Below are 16,435 nucleotides of genomic sequence, written 5' to 3' on the forward strand. Positions count from 1 at the left end.
GTCAGACAGAGCTACAGAAAAGTAGACAGGATGGTACACCATACACAGTGAGGTAATCCGGTCATCGGGTGTCGGTGAGCTTATTTTACAGGTCATCTCGCGCCTGAATGCTCGCCGTTTCGATCCCTGCCTCCTTCTGTGTGTTATCTTCTTACTCATCGCTTTGCGTGGGTTTATCACTGCTGTTGGTGAGAATGAGGGACTGTGCGTGGGCGATTGTGTCTGCATTTGTGTGTGTGTGTGTGGGTGTGTGTGTGTGTGTGTGTGTGTGTGTGTGTGTGGGTGTGTGTGCGTGTGTGGGTGTGTGTGTGTGTGTGTGTGTGTGTGTGTGTGTGTGTGTGTGTGTGTGTGTGTGTGTGTGTGTGTGTGGGTGTGTGTGTGTGTGTGTGTGTGTGTGTGTGTGTGTGTGTGTGTGTGTGTGTGTGTGTGTGTGTGTGTGTGTGTGGGTGTGTGTGTGTGTGTGTGTGTGTGTGTGTAGTTGTGTGTGTGTGCATATGTTATTGTAAGGTATAACATGTAAAGCATTTTATAAATTCCGTTTATTTGTGTTTTAGTGATGTCCAATAACCAGCGCTGTCCTCCTGCTTGCTTATGGTTTGAACCCCAGTGTCTACAGTCTACCAGTAGGCACACAAATCAGCAAGATGTCCAGTTAAGAAATCCTTGAAGAGAGTCAGTAAAATGGCAAAAAGAAAATAGCAGTAGAAGTGCACTAAGACATTATCATATGTGGTGTAGGCACAGACATGATCTCTACATACATACATACATACATACACACACATACATAATATACTATGTTACAGACATAAACACCCATGTACAACGTACACAGCAGCACTCAGGAAAATAACGTTCAGTCTTTAATGGAAAGAGCCTCAATGTGGTTTCAAATTAATTATTTCCTACTGCTCTGGTGTTTCTTTAATGGAAAGTCACTCTGCTCCAAATTCATTTGGTCATTTAACTGGATTCCCAATTTAATCACCTTAGCTTCCTTTGCATTAGTGTGCAGAATAGTGTCCAACCAAAGAAAACACAGATCCCCAACCACCAATGAAATACAGAATGAGGCCTCCTGTGTGTTTGCGGTGATCTCAAATAGGGAGAAGCAGCTCTAATATCCTGTCTCGAGATGTGTCCTGTTATTATGGACTCCCACCATCTCACTGCACATACAGACGATATTAGAGATGTATGTGTAGTGCAGGCGTCCTGTCTGAAATGAGGAAGTAGGAGCAACCCCATCGATCAATGTTGATCACCACGTAAAAGCTAAAACCTCTTTGTGCATTTATGAGAAAGGAAGGATGTGAGGATGAGTAGTTGAAACAGATATCTCAGCTCAAAGTGGACAATGGCCAGGGTTTCCATTCAGTGTAAGCAGGCAGTGTAACACAGGTCTATGCATCAGGCAGGCTTATTATGCCAAGGTAGCAGGTAGGGTTACCAATCTAGCATGAGCATCACAGGGTTAGCATGACAGGGTTAGCCGCATGGAGGGTTAGCATTGGAGTCTTCAGCGCAAACGCAAAACATCTGTCGCCGAGGACAACGCTGTGTGGGCTCGGCCTCAGTAGCCGCTCTGGAATTTCTGCAGAGATCACATGGCGCGCGGTTCGGTACAGCGCCAACAGAGAGGAGCAGCATATTCCTTTCATCAGCAAACAAACACACACGACTCGAGGGCCGTGACACTGTAACTTAGCCAATCGACGGATGGCGCGAGGTACGGTGGGAGGGCCCGGGACAGAATGCAGACACAGCCAATGAGGTCAGGAAGGGAAGGTCAGGAAGTCAGCAGAACTTATTTTTCCCACAATTCCCCAGGAGATCCCCTGGAACACAAATAGTACTTATTGGTTTTCTGTCTGATAAAACGATGACCACTGAATTAATCTCAGGGTTGTGTTCCTTCCCACCACCCCGGCCCTCAGAAGGTGGTTTAACCACCCTGTGATGTCACGGCCAGACAAGGAGTCAGTGGTCGGGTGGATTTGGTGAAGCTCTAGGCAGGGTTGGGTTTCTGTATGGATCAGCTGTGTCTCCAGTACAGTGACTTCCTGCCTTGTTGACAGGGTCAATAATGCAGAGGAACAACATGAATCTTTAATGACGTAACCTGAGGTGAGACGGTGACCCGGCGGGGAGCTGACGCACTCTCACGGCTGATACTGATCGCTGGATTCCTTTAGGGAGAGAGGTAGTGGGAGGTAGCTCGAGGGATATATATATATATATATAGAGTGGTAGAGAGGGGTTAGGAGAGGGAGATGTTGATAAAGGCTAGCCAGAGGGAGGTGGAGAGAGGTGTAGTCAGTTATATAGAGAGGGAGGTATACAGAAGTAGTGATAGAGGAAGAGGGAGGTTGAGAGAGTGCAAGTGATAGAGGAAGGGAGAGCCAGTGAGGCAGTTAGAGAGATGGTGTTAAAACCATCTAAAAACAGATTAGATTACACTCATTGCACAAGTACAACACAAGCCAATTCATTGAGCCGATCCAACCATATAGTGCAAAGGTAGCACTGAGTGTGGGTCATATATATTTACATCAAAAGGTGAGCAGAGCGCAGAGAGAGACAGTTGGAGACCGGTGAAGAGAGAGAGATGATTAGAGCGCAGTAGAGAGTTGGAGAGAGGAGTAGAGAGACAGAATGTATGCATATGTTGAACCTCTTTTGGCCGGTGTTACGTTAGGAAGTCTAGATTGTGCAGCACCACACATCTATTATTGATCCCTGCATAACGAGCCCACAAAGCTTCCTGAGCACCAAGCTATACCTGACCACACCTGGTCAGGTAGCACTGCTGGACACACTCGCCCATTATCCCTTCATCTTCTAGTGGTCTTTGGTAGCTTCAGACAACGTTAGGCATTCCTTGCCTTTACCTTTAATTAAGGTTAAAGGCATTCACACCATACGGTTGGTCACAGAAATGTTCAGACGTGCAGAGCTAAGAATTGTAGCCCATCGCCCGTGCATAGCTAGTTGGCTGGCAACACAGGTGGTGACATCATCCCTGCAGGAGATGACATAATTCCTGCAGTAGAGTGACATCATTACTGCAATAGCTGATAACCTCGCTCCGTGTGCTGCTATCCTTACCGCATTTCATCTAAACATGCAGTGATCACCGTTGCACTGCATGTGTTGACGTCATCACTGCATGTGGTGACATCACTGCAAGAGTTGACATTATTTCCGCATGAGATGACATCATCACGGCATTTGGTGACCTCATCAATGCAGGAAGTGACGTCATCAATGCAGGAGGTGACGTCATCAATGCAGGAGGTGACATCATTATTGCAGGGGGTGACATAATTTTATTGGATAATGGAACTGTTCTGTTTAAATGTTGTATTATATACATTATCTATCAGAAAACGTAATTTTCTTGGTGGGCAAAGATGATAGCAGGGGTGTGAGTTAGAATGACGTCCTCTTCCTCATCCTCCTCTTCTTCATCATCTTCCTCCTCATCGTACTCATGTGATGTGGACAGCCGAGGAGAAGTGCGTTCCGCTGATCCGTGGTTTTATTGTACCCTTATGGGTACAATAGAACACATGACGTCATTCTGAAAGCGCTGGCCGTTTGTTAGGGCAAGCGGAGGTGTCTGTGTCATGGTTGTCTGTTTCTACTCTGGTCACTATAATCGGAAGCAAAAATCGTTGTATTTTTTATGTGTCTACCATCCTCCGTCGCTTTTTCTGGCTTCTTTCCTCAGGCTGTGTTCTGTCTTTTGTTACGTATCTGTCTTGCTTTCTGTCTCTCTCGTTTTCTCTTTCCCTCCTCTCTCTTTCCTTCGCCCTCCCCCCTCTCTTTCTCTTTCCTTCTCTCTCTCGCTCCCCCAACTCTCTTTCTAGTTCCTTCTCTCCATCTCCCTCCCTTCCCATCTCTCTCTTTCTCTTTCTCTCTAATTCTTTCTCTCTATGGTTCTCTTTCTCTCTCTCTTTGAGCACTACAGATAGGACTTTGTGTGGTGCTGCGCTTTTATTTTGCTGAACCACTAAAAGCCCACGATGGCCACGCCGAGGGAAGCCCTGTTATCCATTTCTCCCAGCATGCATCTCTCCTCCTCCCCCCCAGCATCACATGGTCGGGAGCAGGGAAAATGTTGTCTATTCTCTGCAAACACTAACGCTGAGCCCTGACCTCATGCTGAAAGGATGTGACTACACACACTTCCACTGGATCTCCCACGATGCACTGCTGCCCCACCAGATCATTAGTTACCCTGACCTTAACAAAACCAAAACCCTCTACTTCTACCTGACTTATCCACAATTTCTGACTTAACCTAACTCTGAAACCAAAAATTCACATTTTCAACCTTATATCTAGAGCTAACGATCCTTAAACCTAATTCATAAAAGTAGAACTGATGGTCATTTAAATGTATTGTATAATTAATCATTATGAACTTTATCGACATGATGAAGGCAGTCAATTTGTTGAAGCCCTACAGCATTTAAGGAACAAGGTTGTCTTTTTGTTCTAGATCTAGGTTAATAAATCAATGAAAGGCGTTCTATTTGTCGTAGTAGCGCTACACTATTTAAGAATAAGGATTTCTATTTGTCGTAGATTTACGTTATCTGATGTAACATATCCGTCTTAAACAGTTCTGAGGACATGCAGACATGTGACCTCTCCATCTTGGTCACATGACATGCTTATCTAGCCTACGGTCAACAACACACAGCAGTCAGTGTTTCCAGTAGCAAGCTGCGGTCCATCTCTATGCCTCTGTCATCTACGTCCATGAGGTTATTACACAGATAGCACTGTATTCATAAACAATGAGTCAATTCAGGTGTCCGATTCGGTTGACACAGCAATACAAGTACAGTGCAGAAAGGATATGTACATTGAATTATGCAGTCGCTTTTCACTGGCGCTGTTCTGTTGATGAATGCTAATGCATGATTTAGATGATTTGCTATACAAATATATGCAAGTAGAAACGAAGTAAATCTATTTGTATAGCAGTGTGCTTTCTATTTGTTACCGTCTCTGCTACTCTTTCAACTCAAATGTTTTTTGAGTTGAAAGTAAAACATTGAAGTGCAGAGGAGGGAAAGAGCGAACACGGCAGCGCAGTGCTGTACTGAGCATCTCCGTGCAGTCAATAAGCCTGTAATCGGTTTTCAGTACAGCAAAGTAAAAGTGAAGCATAAATCAGTATACAACAATTCAAAAACGAATAACACAATAAAACGACGCCGTTATTTATCCGTAAATGAATTGGTGATCTAAACAGATCCTGAGGAGTATTTTTAGTTTGCCTTTGTGAGGAAGGAGGCCAACGCACTGAATAATTAAGACCAGCGAGACCCTTTTATGTAACTGCAGTTACCATCCTAACAGATAAAAAACGTCAGGATGGCGATGTTCGTGTGCCCCCCCCCCCCTCCCCACACACACACACACGCATTCAGCACCCACAACAACGTCTGCTCTCGAGGTAAAACGCTCACGTCCAGGTGAACCGTCTGGTCTGATGCTCACCAACGCAGTGGTTGCCCCCCACGGAGAGAGTGGCGCTCTGTAGCGTACGTGGGCGCGGGCGGGCTCGAATGGGTCTCCTTGTGAGCCACTTCGCAGAGTCTGGATCCGTACCACAGCGTGTTGGGCTGAGGGCCCCGGACTGAAGGGACCACCGGGCCAGGCTAGTAGCCCAGGGTGATGTGGCCCAGGCTAGTCGCCCAGGGTGACCAGGCCAGGCTAGTCGCCCAGGGTGATCTGGCCCAGGCTAGTCGCCCAGGGTGACCAGGCCAGGCTAGTCGCCCAGGGTGACCAGGCCAGGCTAGTAGCCCAGGGTGGTCTGGCCCAGGCTAGTCGCCCAGGGTGACCAGGCCAGGCTAGTCGCCCAGGGTGACCAGGCCAGGCTAGTGGCCCAGGGTGATATATGTAGTGCAGCTGTGGACAGGAGGGAGTGCCGACAGCTGGGACTCGCGGCAAATACTCTGGTCGCCCCTGCTGCGCCGAGCCCAAACCCCTTGGCAGGACATCCTAGTGTTCTGCACTAGTGTCCCCCCCCCCCACCCCCCTCCTGTCGGTGCAAAACGCCCAGGGGGGAGACAGACCGCAGACAGCGGGGATCAGGGGGTTATCTGGTCTCATGTCCAGCAGTAAACCAGCGGGAACCCGACCCTGTGTGTGTGGACGTGTGCGGGAGGAAGTGGGAGATCAGGGAAGAGGCTTTTTTACCGACCCTGTTAGACACGGGGGGAACCACTCGGCACATACGTTGGCTTACCTCATTTCCTGTCCCGGTGGCGTGCCGGGGATCATGCTAGGAAGTTGGTTAGGAGAGTCTTGTGGTTCGTTCAGGGTTTCCACAGTCTACCTGAAGACATCCCAAACCCCTACTTGCTCTTTAATGACCTGTATCTGTACTGTCTAACCCCGACCTGCTCCTTAATGACCTGTCTCTGTACTGTCTAACCCCTTCCTGCTCCTTAATGACCTGTCTCTGTACTGTCTAACCCCTACCTGCTACTGAATGACCCGTCTCTGTACTGCCTAACCCCTACCTGCTACTGAATGACCTGTTTCTGTACTGTCTAACCCCGACCTGCTACTGAATGACCTGTTTCTGTACTGTCTAAACCCTACCTGCTTCTTAATAACCTGTCTCTGTAGTCTGTACGCTCTAACTCATACTAGCTCCTTTCTGATCCATCTATGTACGATCCTACCCATGGTAGATTCTTTCCGACCTGTCTCTGTATTGTCTTACCCCTACGTGCTCCTAAATTACGCATTTGTGTTCACTGGAAGTCGCTCTGGATGAAAGCGGGTCGGCTTACTATATGGTAGTGAACGATAGGCATCTGGGGTTTAACAGTCAAAATGTGAGTCAGTTGCCCTGAGAGTCCAGTGGAATGTGGTCTGAGATTAGAGCTTGGAAACCAGAGAATGTCTTCACAGGACTCCTGTGAAGGAAGCCAGGCTTATCATCCGATCACTGATGAGGCGGAGATAGGCGACATGCTACTTGGGCATGTTTCCTTTGCTTGGGGTTGTTTTCTTGCTATGCTACACTTTGCTGTTATGTTCTGTATGTCATGTAAAAATACAGCATGATGGTCTTTGGCTGTATGTCATAGTGAAGTATTACAATGTGAACCTCCAGGCATACTGTGTGATTTGACTTAACATAACACACAACGCATCTTGTCTCTACGGTAGATATGTTTGGCTTTGGGCTATGAATACTATTGATGGTACAGAGTTATGGATTACTGGTGGTTAGAATTGGGCCGATTTGGGCCCCCTGTTGAATTCCCTGACCCCCCTTATCAGTCTTAGGTCAGGGACTATTCTTTTTGCTGTTTCGTTTAAGATTTCTTATGTTAGGATATGAATAGTGACTCCAGAAGGATAACATGCCTTACGTGGTTGAGGTTGTGACCAAGTTCTATGTGTTTGTGTGTGTGTGTGTGAGAGTGTGTGTGAGAGTGTGTGTGAAAGTGTGTGTGGGTGTGTGTGTGTGTGTGTGTGGGAGGGTTTATTAAGGTTCATTTGTGGGTAGGTTTGTGAGTGTACATTTTAGTTTACCCATTTAAATTCTTTAACCTTACATTTTCATGTTTAAAAGTAATTTACAAATTTCTTTCTGTTTTTTTCCAAGGTTCCAACCCTTAATAAAGACAAATCCTCAAAACACGTTATCATCAGGTGGTCGGTATATATTATGGCGTCTTCGGCTTCCCTGTGGCTTACTAAGCCTATCTCAAAACAGGCATTGTGCATGTGCTGACAAACAAGAAGTGAGAGGAAGGAAGTGTGCCACACACATACCGGTACACACACACACACACACACACACACACGCACACACGCACGCACACACACACACACACACACACACACACACACACACACACACACACACACACACACACACACACACACACAGACACACACAGACACACACACACACACACACACACACACACACACACACACACACACACACACACACACACACACACATATGCACACGTCATCCTGAAGAGCCACCGGCGTCTACCTATTGGCCTGCTTTGTACCACCAGACCGATATGAAAACACAGGATGGGGCAGATATCATAGTGTAGCCCCCTGTTTTGTTTGTCTAGGATGGACCCTTTTAACTGAGTGGCATCTGAGGTGTGGACTCCATTTTGTACTATCTGGCTGCCATCTGGTTTTCTTGTTGCCCTATTGTAACTAAGATTGACCGTGTGGCAGGTGATGGAACCCTCCCATAGATCACGGGACCCTGTCTTCGTCAGAAAGTGGAACAACCTCTTATTTTTTTGTGAGACGGTGGCCCAGTGAGGAAGGGATGGATTTCCACTTCCTGCCACCCCACCCTTCCTCTTCCTGTCCTGCCAAAAGCTGGGGATGTCCTCATTTAAAACTATTTACAGCTGTATCAGAGGCCTAGACATAACCCCCAATCAGTGACCGGGATGAGTTTGTGTAGAAAACACAGTTAAATAGTTGCTCCGATTGTCACTGATAAGTTAAGGCTACAATTTAGCCTGAACTTAGCCATTGTGTGTTTCTGTGTGAATATGTGGATGTGTATGTGTCTATGTGTGTGAGAGAGTGTGTGTGCGGCCATGACTCTATGAATCAGATTTCCTGATTTCTGATCTGAGTGTGAACAACCACAGGCATGAGGAATCTGTTTCATATTTCATATATGTGTTCATATTTTCCATTCTTTCTCTATTTTTGATTCTATGATCACTCTGTATCATATTAGTATTATTACTAAGTGGAATAACCCAGTTGTCCCTAGATAAGAATAGCTCAACTGACATTTTACTTCTCTTCTATACCTATCCCCTCCAACGGTAAGGAGGAGATGTTACAGATGTCTTATAATAATCAATCTTCCTGTTCGTCCAGTATCATGTTAATCAGGGCGAATAACCACGTTATATCAAGCGATGTTTCTGAGCACTGATCGCATAAACAGGATCTGGTGCAGGATAGTCTAGTAGTATTGCTGGCCTGGTCACCCTCAAGGATCAGGGTTTGCTCCCCAATGTCCGCAGTCTACCTGTAATCCTAAACATCAAGATGCCCCTAAGCCCTAACTGATACTTAATGACATGCATCTATACAACTCAAAATTCACCCCTCCCCCTCCCCCAGCGTGCGTGCGTGCGTGCGTGCGTGCGTGCGTGCGTGCGTGCGTGCGTGCGTGCGTGCGTGCGTGCGTGCGTGCGTGCGTGCGTGTGTGTGTCAGCAGGGATAAACAAGCTGATGTGGTCACAAGGGCAGCGGGCTGCAGTGGGGCGCGTGCCGTGGGGGGGGAGGGGCTATGGACCCTTTAATAGTCGTGCACTTCCTGTCTTCTAGGGACAAATGGTGAATTTGCGATTGTCTGTCTGCACACAGTGGCCAAGGCTAACTGCTCTGGGCTGCTGTATCTCTCTGTACCCAACAGCTACTGCTCTTCCTCGGGGAGAGAGAGAGAGAGAGAGAGAGAGAGAGAGAGAGAGAGAGAGAGAGAGAGAGAGAGAGCGAGAGAGAGAGAGAGAGAGAGAGAGAGAGAGAGAGAGAGAGAGAGAGAGAGAGAGAGAGAGAGAGAGAGAGAGAGAGAGAGAGAGAGAGAGAGAGAGAGAGAGAGAGAGAGAGAGAGAGAGAGAGAGAGAGAGAGAGATAATACGAAAGATAGATAAAGAGACAGAAAGAGTGAGGTATATAGTTAAAGAAGATTGGGGTAGGAATAGATGAAGAGAAACACAGAGTGATAGGGCAAGAGATACAGACAGAGAAAGAGGCATAAAAAGACGGATAGAAAGAGAGAGAGGTAAGGAGTTAAAGGGGTGAGCGTGAGTGCAGCTGAGCTGCCGTGTATTTAGAGCACGTCTGCGGAGGAAAGAATGTTGAGGCGCAGCGCGAGCCGGCCAGATTCCGTCGCCATGGTTACCACGCCAACTGTCAGCCCGGGCCGAAGAATCCCCTCAAGAAAATAGAGGAATCGTCTCCTGGTGATGAAATGACCAGGTTTGGGTGGGGCTATAGAAAACATATCTTGGTGATGTATGAACATATTTGGGTGGTGCTATAGAAAACATCTCCTAGTGATGTATGAACATATTTGGGTGGTGCTATAGAAAACATCTCCTAGTGATGCTTGACCATGTTTGGGTGGTGCTATAGAAAACATCTCATAGTGATGTATGACCAGGTTTGGGTGGTGCTATAGAAAACATCTAGTGATGTATGACCAGGTTTCAGTGGTGCTATAGAAAACATCTCCTAGTGATGTATGACCAAGTTTGGGTTGTGCTATAGAAAACATCTCCTAGTGATGGATGACCAAGTTTGGGTTATGCTATAGGAAACATCTCCACTTGAGTGAGAACTGCAGCACAAGTGGCAGTTGTTTTTATTTAGTTAGTGCCACTACCTATAGGACAGAACCCCCGACAATATGACTTCTACCTGTTTCCTTTCAATTCAGGGCCACTTCCTGTTTCCTGCTGGAACAGAAAGCAGCAGCTCTGTCTAAGAGGATAACCCCTCAAACAGGAAGCAGGAAGTAGAGACAGTTTCCTGTCACTGCTCCTCTAATGATGTCCATCAGAAAACCCCCTCCCCCACAAGCCCCAGCTTATTTTTGTTTGTGGTTTGTGTGTGTGTGTGTGTGTGTGTGTGTGTGTGTGTGTGTGTGTGTGTGTGTGTGTGTGTGTGTGTGTGTGTGTGTGGTGTGTGTGTGTGTGGTGTGTGGTGTGTGGTGTGTGGTGTGTGTGTGTGTGTGTGTGTGTGTGTGTGTGCATATGCACATGTATACCATATTAGCATGCCCTCACCCTTCACGAACACACTGTTGACCTACCCTCCCGGCTCCAGCCCAGTACAGTGACCCCAGGTTTCCACGGTGAAGAACGTTCCGACGCGGACGTGTTAGAATCCCGCCCCCGTTCCTTCTCTTTGTGGGATTCACACTACATTGTGATGTGCGTTATCCTCCTAACTTCCTATTCATAGCCCTGGACACAATAAAACAGCACAACTTATTTGGGGTGGAGGAGCTGGCAACCACAAACGTTTAGTCACTGTGGCCGAGTCATTGGCCAACCCTCCCTTCCAGTATCTCATGCTGGAACTGGTTGGCGGATTTTCACAAAGCCTTCGCTGAACAGAATCAACCTTATCTTGGCGATCAAGAGTCTGGTGGGATTCTTCCCAGTTGACTGTGCTGTACAGAGATAACCATCGCTGCAACTGCAGCAGCTACTGCCACCTACCCGATCCGTGAAGTAAAATTCATGGCCGACCAATCTAGATAATCTAGCATTTGTTAGTTTTTAAACCTATAAAGTTGATGTACACTACCCTAGCTTGGATAACTTTGAATATGGATAAAAACTGGAGAAAACCCATTTGAGATTGATTCAACCATGCCAGCTCCAAACAGACCCCCCTGTCGGGTTTAAACCTGCCGCACTCAGAGCACAGATCCCCCACGCAGAGTAACAACGTAGAATCTTAAATAATGCAATGCAAAGCTCTTTTAGGACTAAACACAAGTTAAAACTCTTTGGTGAAACAAACGTTTCTCAATTGCTTTCTGGTTTCTCAATTGAATTGCATGGATGTCATTGTCATGTGACGATCGAATCACCAAACAGAAACAGCTATTGCAAAATCCCATGCAATGACCAATCCCGATTCCTTTCTTTTCGTTTGTGTGGGTGTTAGTGTGTTTTATATTTTTCTAATCACCGTAGAAACAATTTGTGGAAAGAACAAGGCTGTAACCCCAATCTGTGTTTTAAGCATGCTTGTGTCAAACCTTTATGATTAATAACGCCAGCAGAGAGGATTATGGGTGACCTTTTTTGGCGGGCCACACCAGCTGTCACAAACTCGCACGCCATATGGGTCAAACTGCCGCAGAAAGATATTCATATAAAACCTCAAACTAAAACAACTGTTAGATTTACCAGACCACTTGCGGGCCAACTCAGATTGGTGTTGGCCAGAATAGATAAATAAATGTGTGGAATGGTGGTTACAAGTGAGGTCACCCACAAGGCGCCACTATTTACACAATATCATCTGTGTCTTAAGGAAGACTGAGAAGCCATAATACAATATGTACCAAACAATGGTTGTTTCTGATTAGCTGATGTTAGTGTCAGCTGATGTGACTGCACAGTGCTGGCATGGAGCCCTACTACATGTCTTATTGTTGAAGGCCTCGATAGCTTCTATAGTGACACAGAGTAGCCCTTTAGAGTGCATAATGTGTCGGGACTTGAGCATCCAACTCAATTGGTGCTTTCATTAGATGATGCTCTTTAGTAGAAACCTCTACTCAATGCTACTATAATCATCATCACTAATTAACTAGTACAACTATTGCTGTATCTCCCAGAAAGGACTCAATAACACAACGCTATATATACAATAGCTTTTTTGGGGACACAGGGGTTAAAGATCATTTGGTAAGGTCAAAAGGTCATGTTGGGTGGGTGGTCATCTCTTGCCAAAGATAGCTTGTGATTCTGCCCTTTTTTACTCATCCGACTGCAGTGGATCTTGGGTTGATGAGCTTCTACTGGTCCTTGTGTACCAACCAAATATCTGCCTTTAAATGCCCTCTAGCATGTACCCCGAGTTTCACTTAAACTTACTCTTAAACTTTGATCTCCAAGTCTTAATGCCTATACAGTAAGAAGTCGGAATGGTGTTACACTGCTAAGTTCTGTTCTCTGCCCTCTTGTAGTGGCCTTTACAATAAATCTTAGTATCTATTTTCTAAATGTAAACTTAGTTCTGTCTCTCCCCTCTTGTAGACATCTTAATAAGTAAGTAGCTAAGAGTAAACTAAGTTCTGTTCTCACCCCTCTCTTAGTCAGCTATACCGTCAGTAAGTAGCTAATAGTAAACTTTGTTCTGTTCTCTCCCCTCTTGTAGTCTGCTATACAGATAGAATCTAATATTAATCCCAGGTTTCCTCTCTGCTCTTGTTCTAGGCGTTGGACCAGGACAGGATCTCCCTGCAGAAGGTGAAGAAGTCTGTGAAGGCCATCTGCAGCTCTGGACAAGGTGAGACGGTGCTTTGTAAACATGCTGAGCCTCAATGTGTTTAGCAGATGGACCCACGTGTCCACGTTCACCACCGACAAGAGGAAACAGTCTGGGGCAGAGACACCCCCGTGTTAAAACATTGCTCTAAACCTTTTCTAATAAGACTGCTGAAAGCCCTTTTCTGGAACATTTAGCATCTAGTTGCTAACGTTTAGCATCTGGTTGTTAAAATAATCGTGGTTTACACAAATCTCACGCAGTGCTTTAAAACCAATGATAAATGGACCACATTTATATAGTGCCTGGCCAGCCACTAAGACCAGTTACCACTCCAAAGCACTTAACATCAGGCCTAACATTTAACAGCCTTTATATCTGTTCACATTTACCTATTTACATATACCTGTTCACATTTACCTGTTCATATATACCTGTCCAAATTCACCTGTGAATGTAACTAAACTTCTCACCCTGGGTCTGTTGTTTTTATGATGCATTTTGTAAATGGTGCTAAATAATATATAAAGTTAATAATTATATAGAAGTAGAGAAATATGGCTTGTTTTGCCTTTTTATAACAAAACCATTAGTCAATAAACGTTTTATAAAAAAATGGTTATTAGACTAAAACATATTAATTTGTATTTGTCCGTATTTGCTAGCCAGGCCACGTCTCCATGGCAACAACACGATCACCACGGCAACAACCTCAGCATCACAGCTCAAAAAAACTAAAGGGATAGCAGTACGTTGAACTGATGCTTAGTTTACCATAATGACCATAATTACCAGTATAATATTTCAGAGCTTCAAAGAACATATGTTCAGTGAATTTAGTCTTATGCTCAAAAGACAAATATTATACTTGCTGCTGCTGTCACAACCAGGACTCTCTAGTAAAATAGATGTTTAATCTCACTAAGACTTCACTGGTGAAATAACGGTTAAATAAAATGAACACAATATAACAAAGAAAGCATAAGCAACAACTTTTGTGGTCGGTGTCCATGTACCTGTTGTAGAACCGAGGATGGGATTATTACCCACAGTACTACTGGTGCTAATACTACGCTACCACTACCAATACTGATCCTATTATTAACTGGCCTCACTAAGAACTCGGCTTACAACACAATAACACAACCAAGCCCTGTCCAGCAGGTCAGGGGTCAAGGTTCAAGAGTGAGAGGGTGAAAGGGTGAGTGGAGCAGCTGGGTCAAGCAGTATGGACCCTTCTGGTGGTTTCATTCCCATGATGCATCTGAACCGTCCGGGTATTTGATTAAGCAGGATCAGTCTCCAGGGTTAGGGTTTAGGTTTAGCGTTCTTTAGCTCATCCTGATTGTAAGCTTTGATTGTTCATCTCAGATGGACTTGCAAGCTGCTCTATGTGTAGCTGACAGACTCTATGTTGTTGTTGCTTGTGACCCCCCCCCCATCCCCAGACCACGTGCAGAATGAGGAGAACTACGCCCATGCTCTGGATCGGTTTGGCGGTAACTTCATCAGCCGGGACAACCCTGACCTGGGAACGGCCTTCGTCAAGTTCTCCTCCCTCACAAAGGAGCTGTCGGCTCTGCTCAAGAACCTGGTAAGCCCGGTCGCCATGGTTCCCGCCGCCACATCCAGGGCCGAAAGGTTACATCACCTCATGTCATGTGTGTGTGTGTTTGTGTGTGTGTGTGTGTGTGTGTGTGTGTGGGGGGGGGGGGTTGTGTGACTGAGACTCCTGCTGAATTATCTGTCCAGCTTCTCTCTGTCTGTCTGTTTGCACTCTCTTTTTTCGCTCTCTATTCTCTCTCTTGCTCTCTCTCTAATTCTCTCTGTCCATCTGCCTCTCTCAATTCTCAGCTTTTCTTTCTCTCCCTCTAATTCTCTCAATATCTCTCTTTCATTCTGTCTTTCTCTAATTCTCTCTGTCTCTGTTACTCTCTCTCTCTCTTTCTCTCTCTCTTTCTCTCTCTCTCTCTCTCTCTCTCTCTCTCTCTCTCTCTCTCTCTCTCTCTCTCTCTCTCTCTCTCTCTCTCTCTCTCTTACTCTCTCTCTCTCTCTCTCTCCTCTCTCTCTCTCTCTCTCTCTCTCTCTCCTCTCTCTCTCTCTCTCTCTCTCTCTCTCTCTCTTCTCTCTCTCTCTATCCTGTGTGGCTGCAGTGAGATTAGAGTCCATAAATACACTCAACAGTGAGGACCCTGTGTGTTTGTGTGAGTGTGTGTGAGTGCGTGTGCTTGTGCATGTATGTGCATGTGTGAGCTTTCTTAATACCTTCTTAATTAGTCACTGTTGACTCTACCTTCATGTACTACCTTTGGTATTAGAAATACCATTCTTTCTTAATCTCTCTCTCTCTCTCCCTCTCTCTAACTCTATCTGTCTTTCTCTCCCTCTCTGACTCTCTCTCTCTCTCTCTCTCTCTCTCTCTCTCTCTCTCTCTCTCTCTCTCTCTCTCTCTCTCTCTCTCTCTCTCTCTCTCTCTCTCTCTCTCTCTCTCTCTCGCTCTCTCGCTCTCTCCCTCTCTCTTACTCTCTCTCTCTCCCCTGTCTATATACTTTATGAATGTTGCCTTGGGCTTATGTTAAGAGAATGTTGTGTAAGATTACAACACATAGCTTGTTTTGTTAAAGATTTATATACGTAACTATCCATCAGTCCTAGTATAGAATGCAAAGCAGAATTTCACATACCCATTTATTTAACGTGTAAATAATTAATTATTGTATCAAAATAAAGTGATAGTCAGCGTTGTCTAGCAATGAGCAGAGACACTGATGATTGGCTTTAGAGAGACACAGAGATAGGAAGGGGGTCGGGGGCAAGGGGAAGGAAGAGAGGGAGGAAGTGAGTTTAGAGATCAAGAGACACACAGATGAGTGAGTTCAGAGAGAGAGAGAGGGGCATGGGGTAGGAAGAGAGAGTTTATACAGACAGATGAGGGCTTTAGTGAGAGAGATAAGAGAGGGAAGCATTTTGCCATTGTTATTGTATTGTATTGACTATTACATTGTTTGTCTTATTCTTGTATATTATTTGCCCCGTTTGGTGCTCTATTGTAAATGTTTGTCTCTCATGCCAATGAGGCCGTTTGAGAGGGACAGTGAGTATTAAGAGAAAGAGTTAGGAGAGTGGGCGAGTCTAGAGAGAGAGAGAGAGATATATGGGCTAGTGATTCAGGGCCAGATTACGTGCACTAGCGTGAAGTGCACGTGCGGGGCTAACGGGGGTCGGTGGGGGGCCAGGAACAGATTGATGTGACGTCGACATCAGCAGCAGCTCCTCAGAAGCCCATTAGCACTCATTAAACTCCTGTTTACTGTGCGTGTGTGTGTGTGTGTGTGTGTGTGTGTGTGAGTGTGTGTGTGTGTGTGTGTGTGTGTGCGTG

General features: G+C 45.7%; 1 protein-coding gene across 3 annotated transcripts in view; it reads left to right on the top strand.

Annotated features, from left to right (window-relative positions):
- Positions 1–16,435, top strand: part of asap1b (ArfGAP with SH3 domain, ankyrin repeat and PH domain 1b) — a 59,311-nt gene that overhangs the window by 1,773 nt on the left and 41,103 nt on the right. For all 3 annotated transcript variants that reach the window (XM_060044991.1, XM_060044993.1, XM_060044992.1), the window contains exons 2-3: positions 13,005–13,077; positions 14,505–14,650. In XM_060044991.1, the coding sequence (XP_059900974.1) occupies positions 13,005–13,077; positions 14,505–14,650 (219 nt within the window). The remainder of the gene's footprint in view (positions 1–13,004; positions 13,078–14,504; positions 14,651–16,435) is intronic.

Source organism: Gadus macrocephalus, chromosome 23 (genome assembly GCF_031168955.1).
Source record: "Gadus macrocephalus chromosome 23, ASM3116895v1".
Classification (NCBI taxonomy): domain Eukaryota; kingdom Metazoa; phylum Chordata; class Actinopteri; order Gadiformes; family Gadidae; genus Gadus; species Gadus macrocephalus.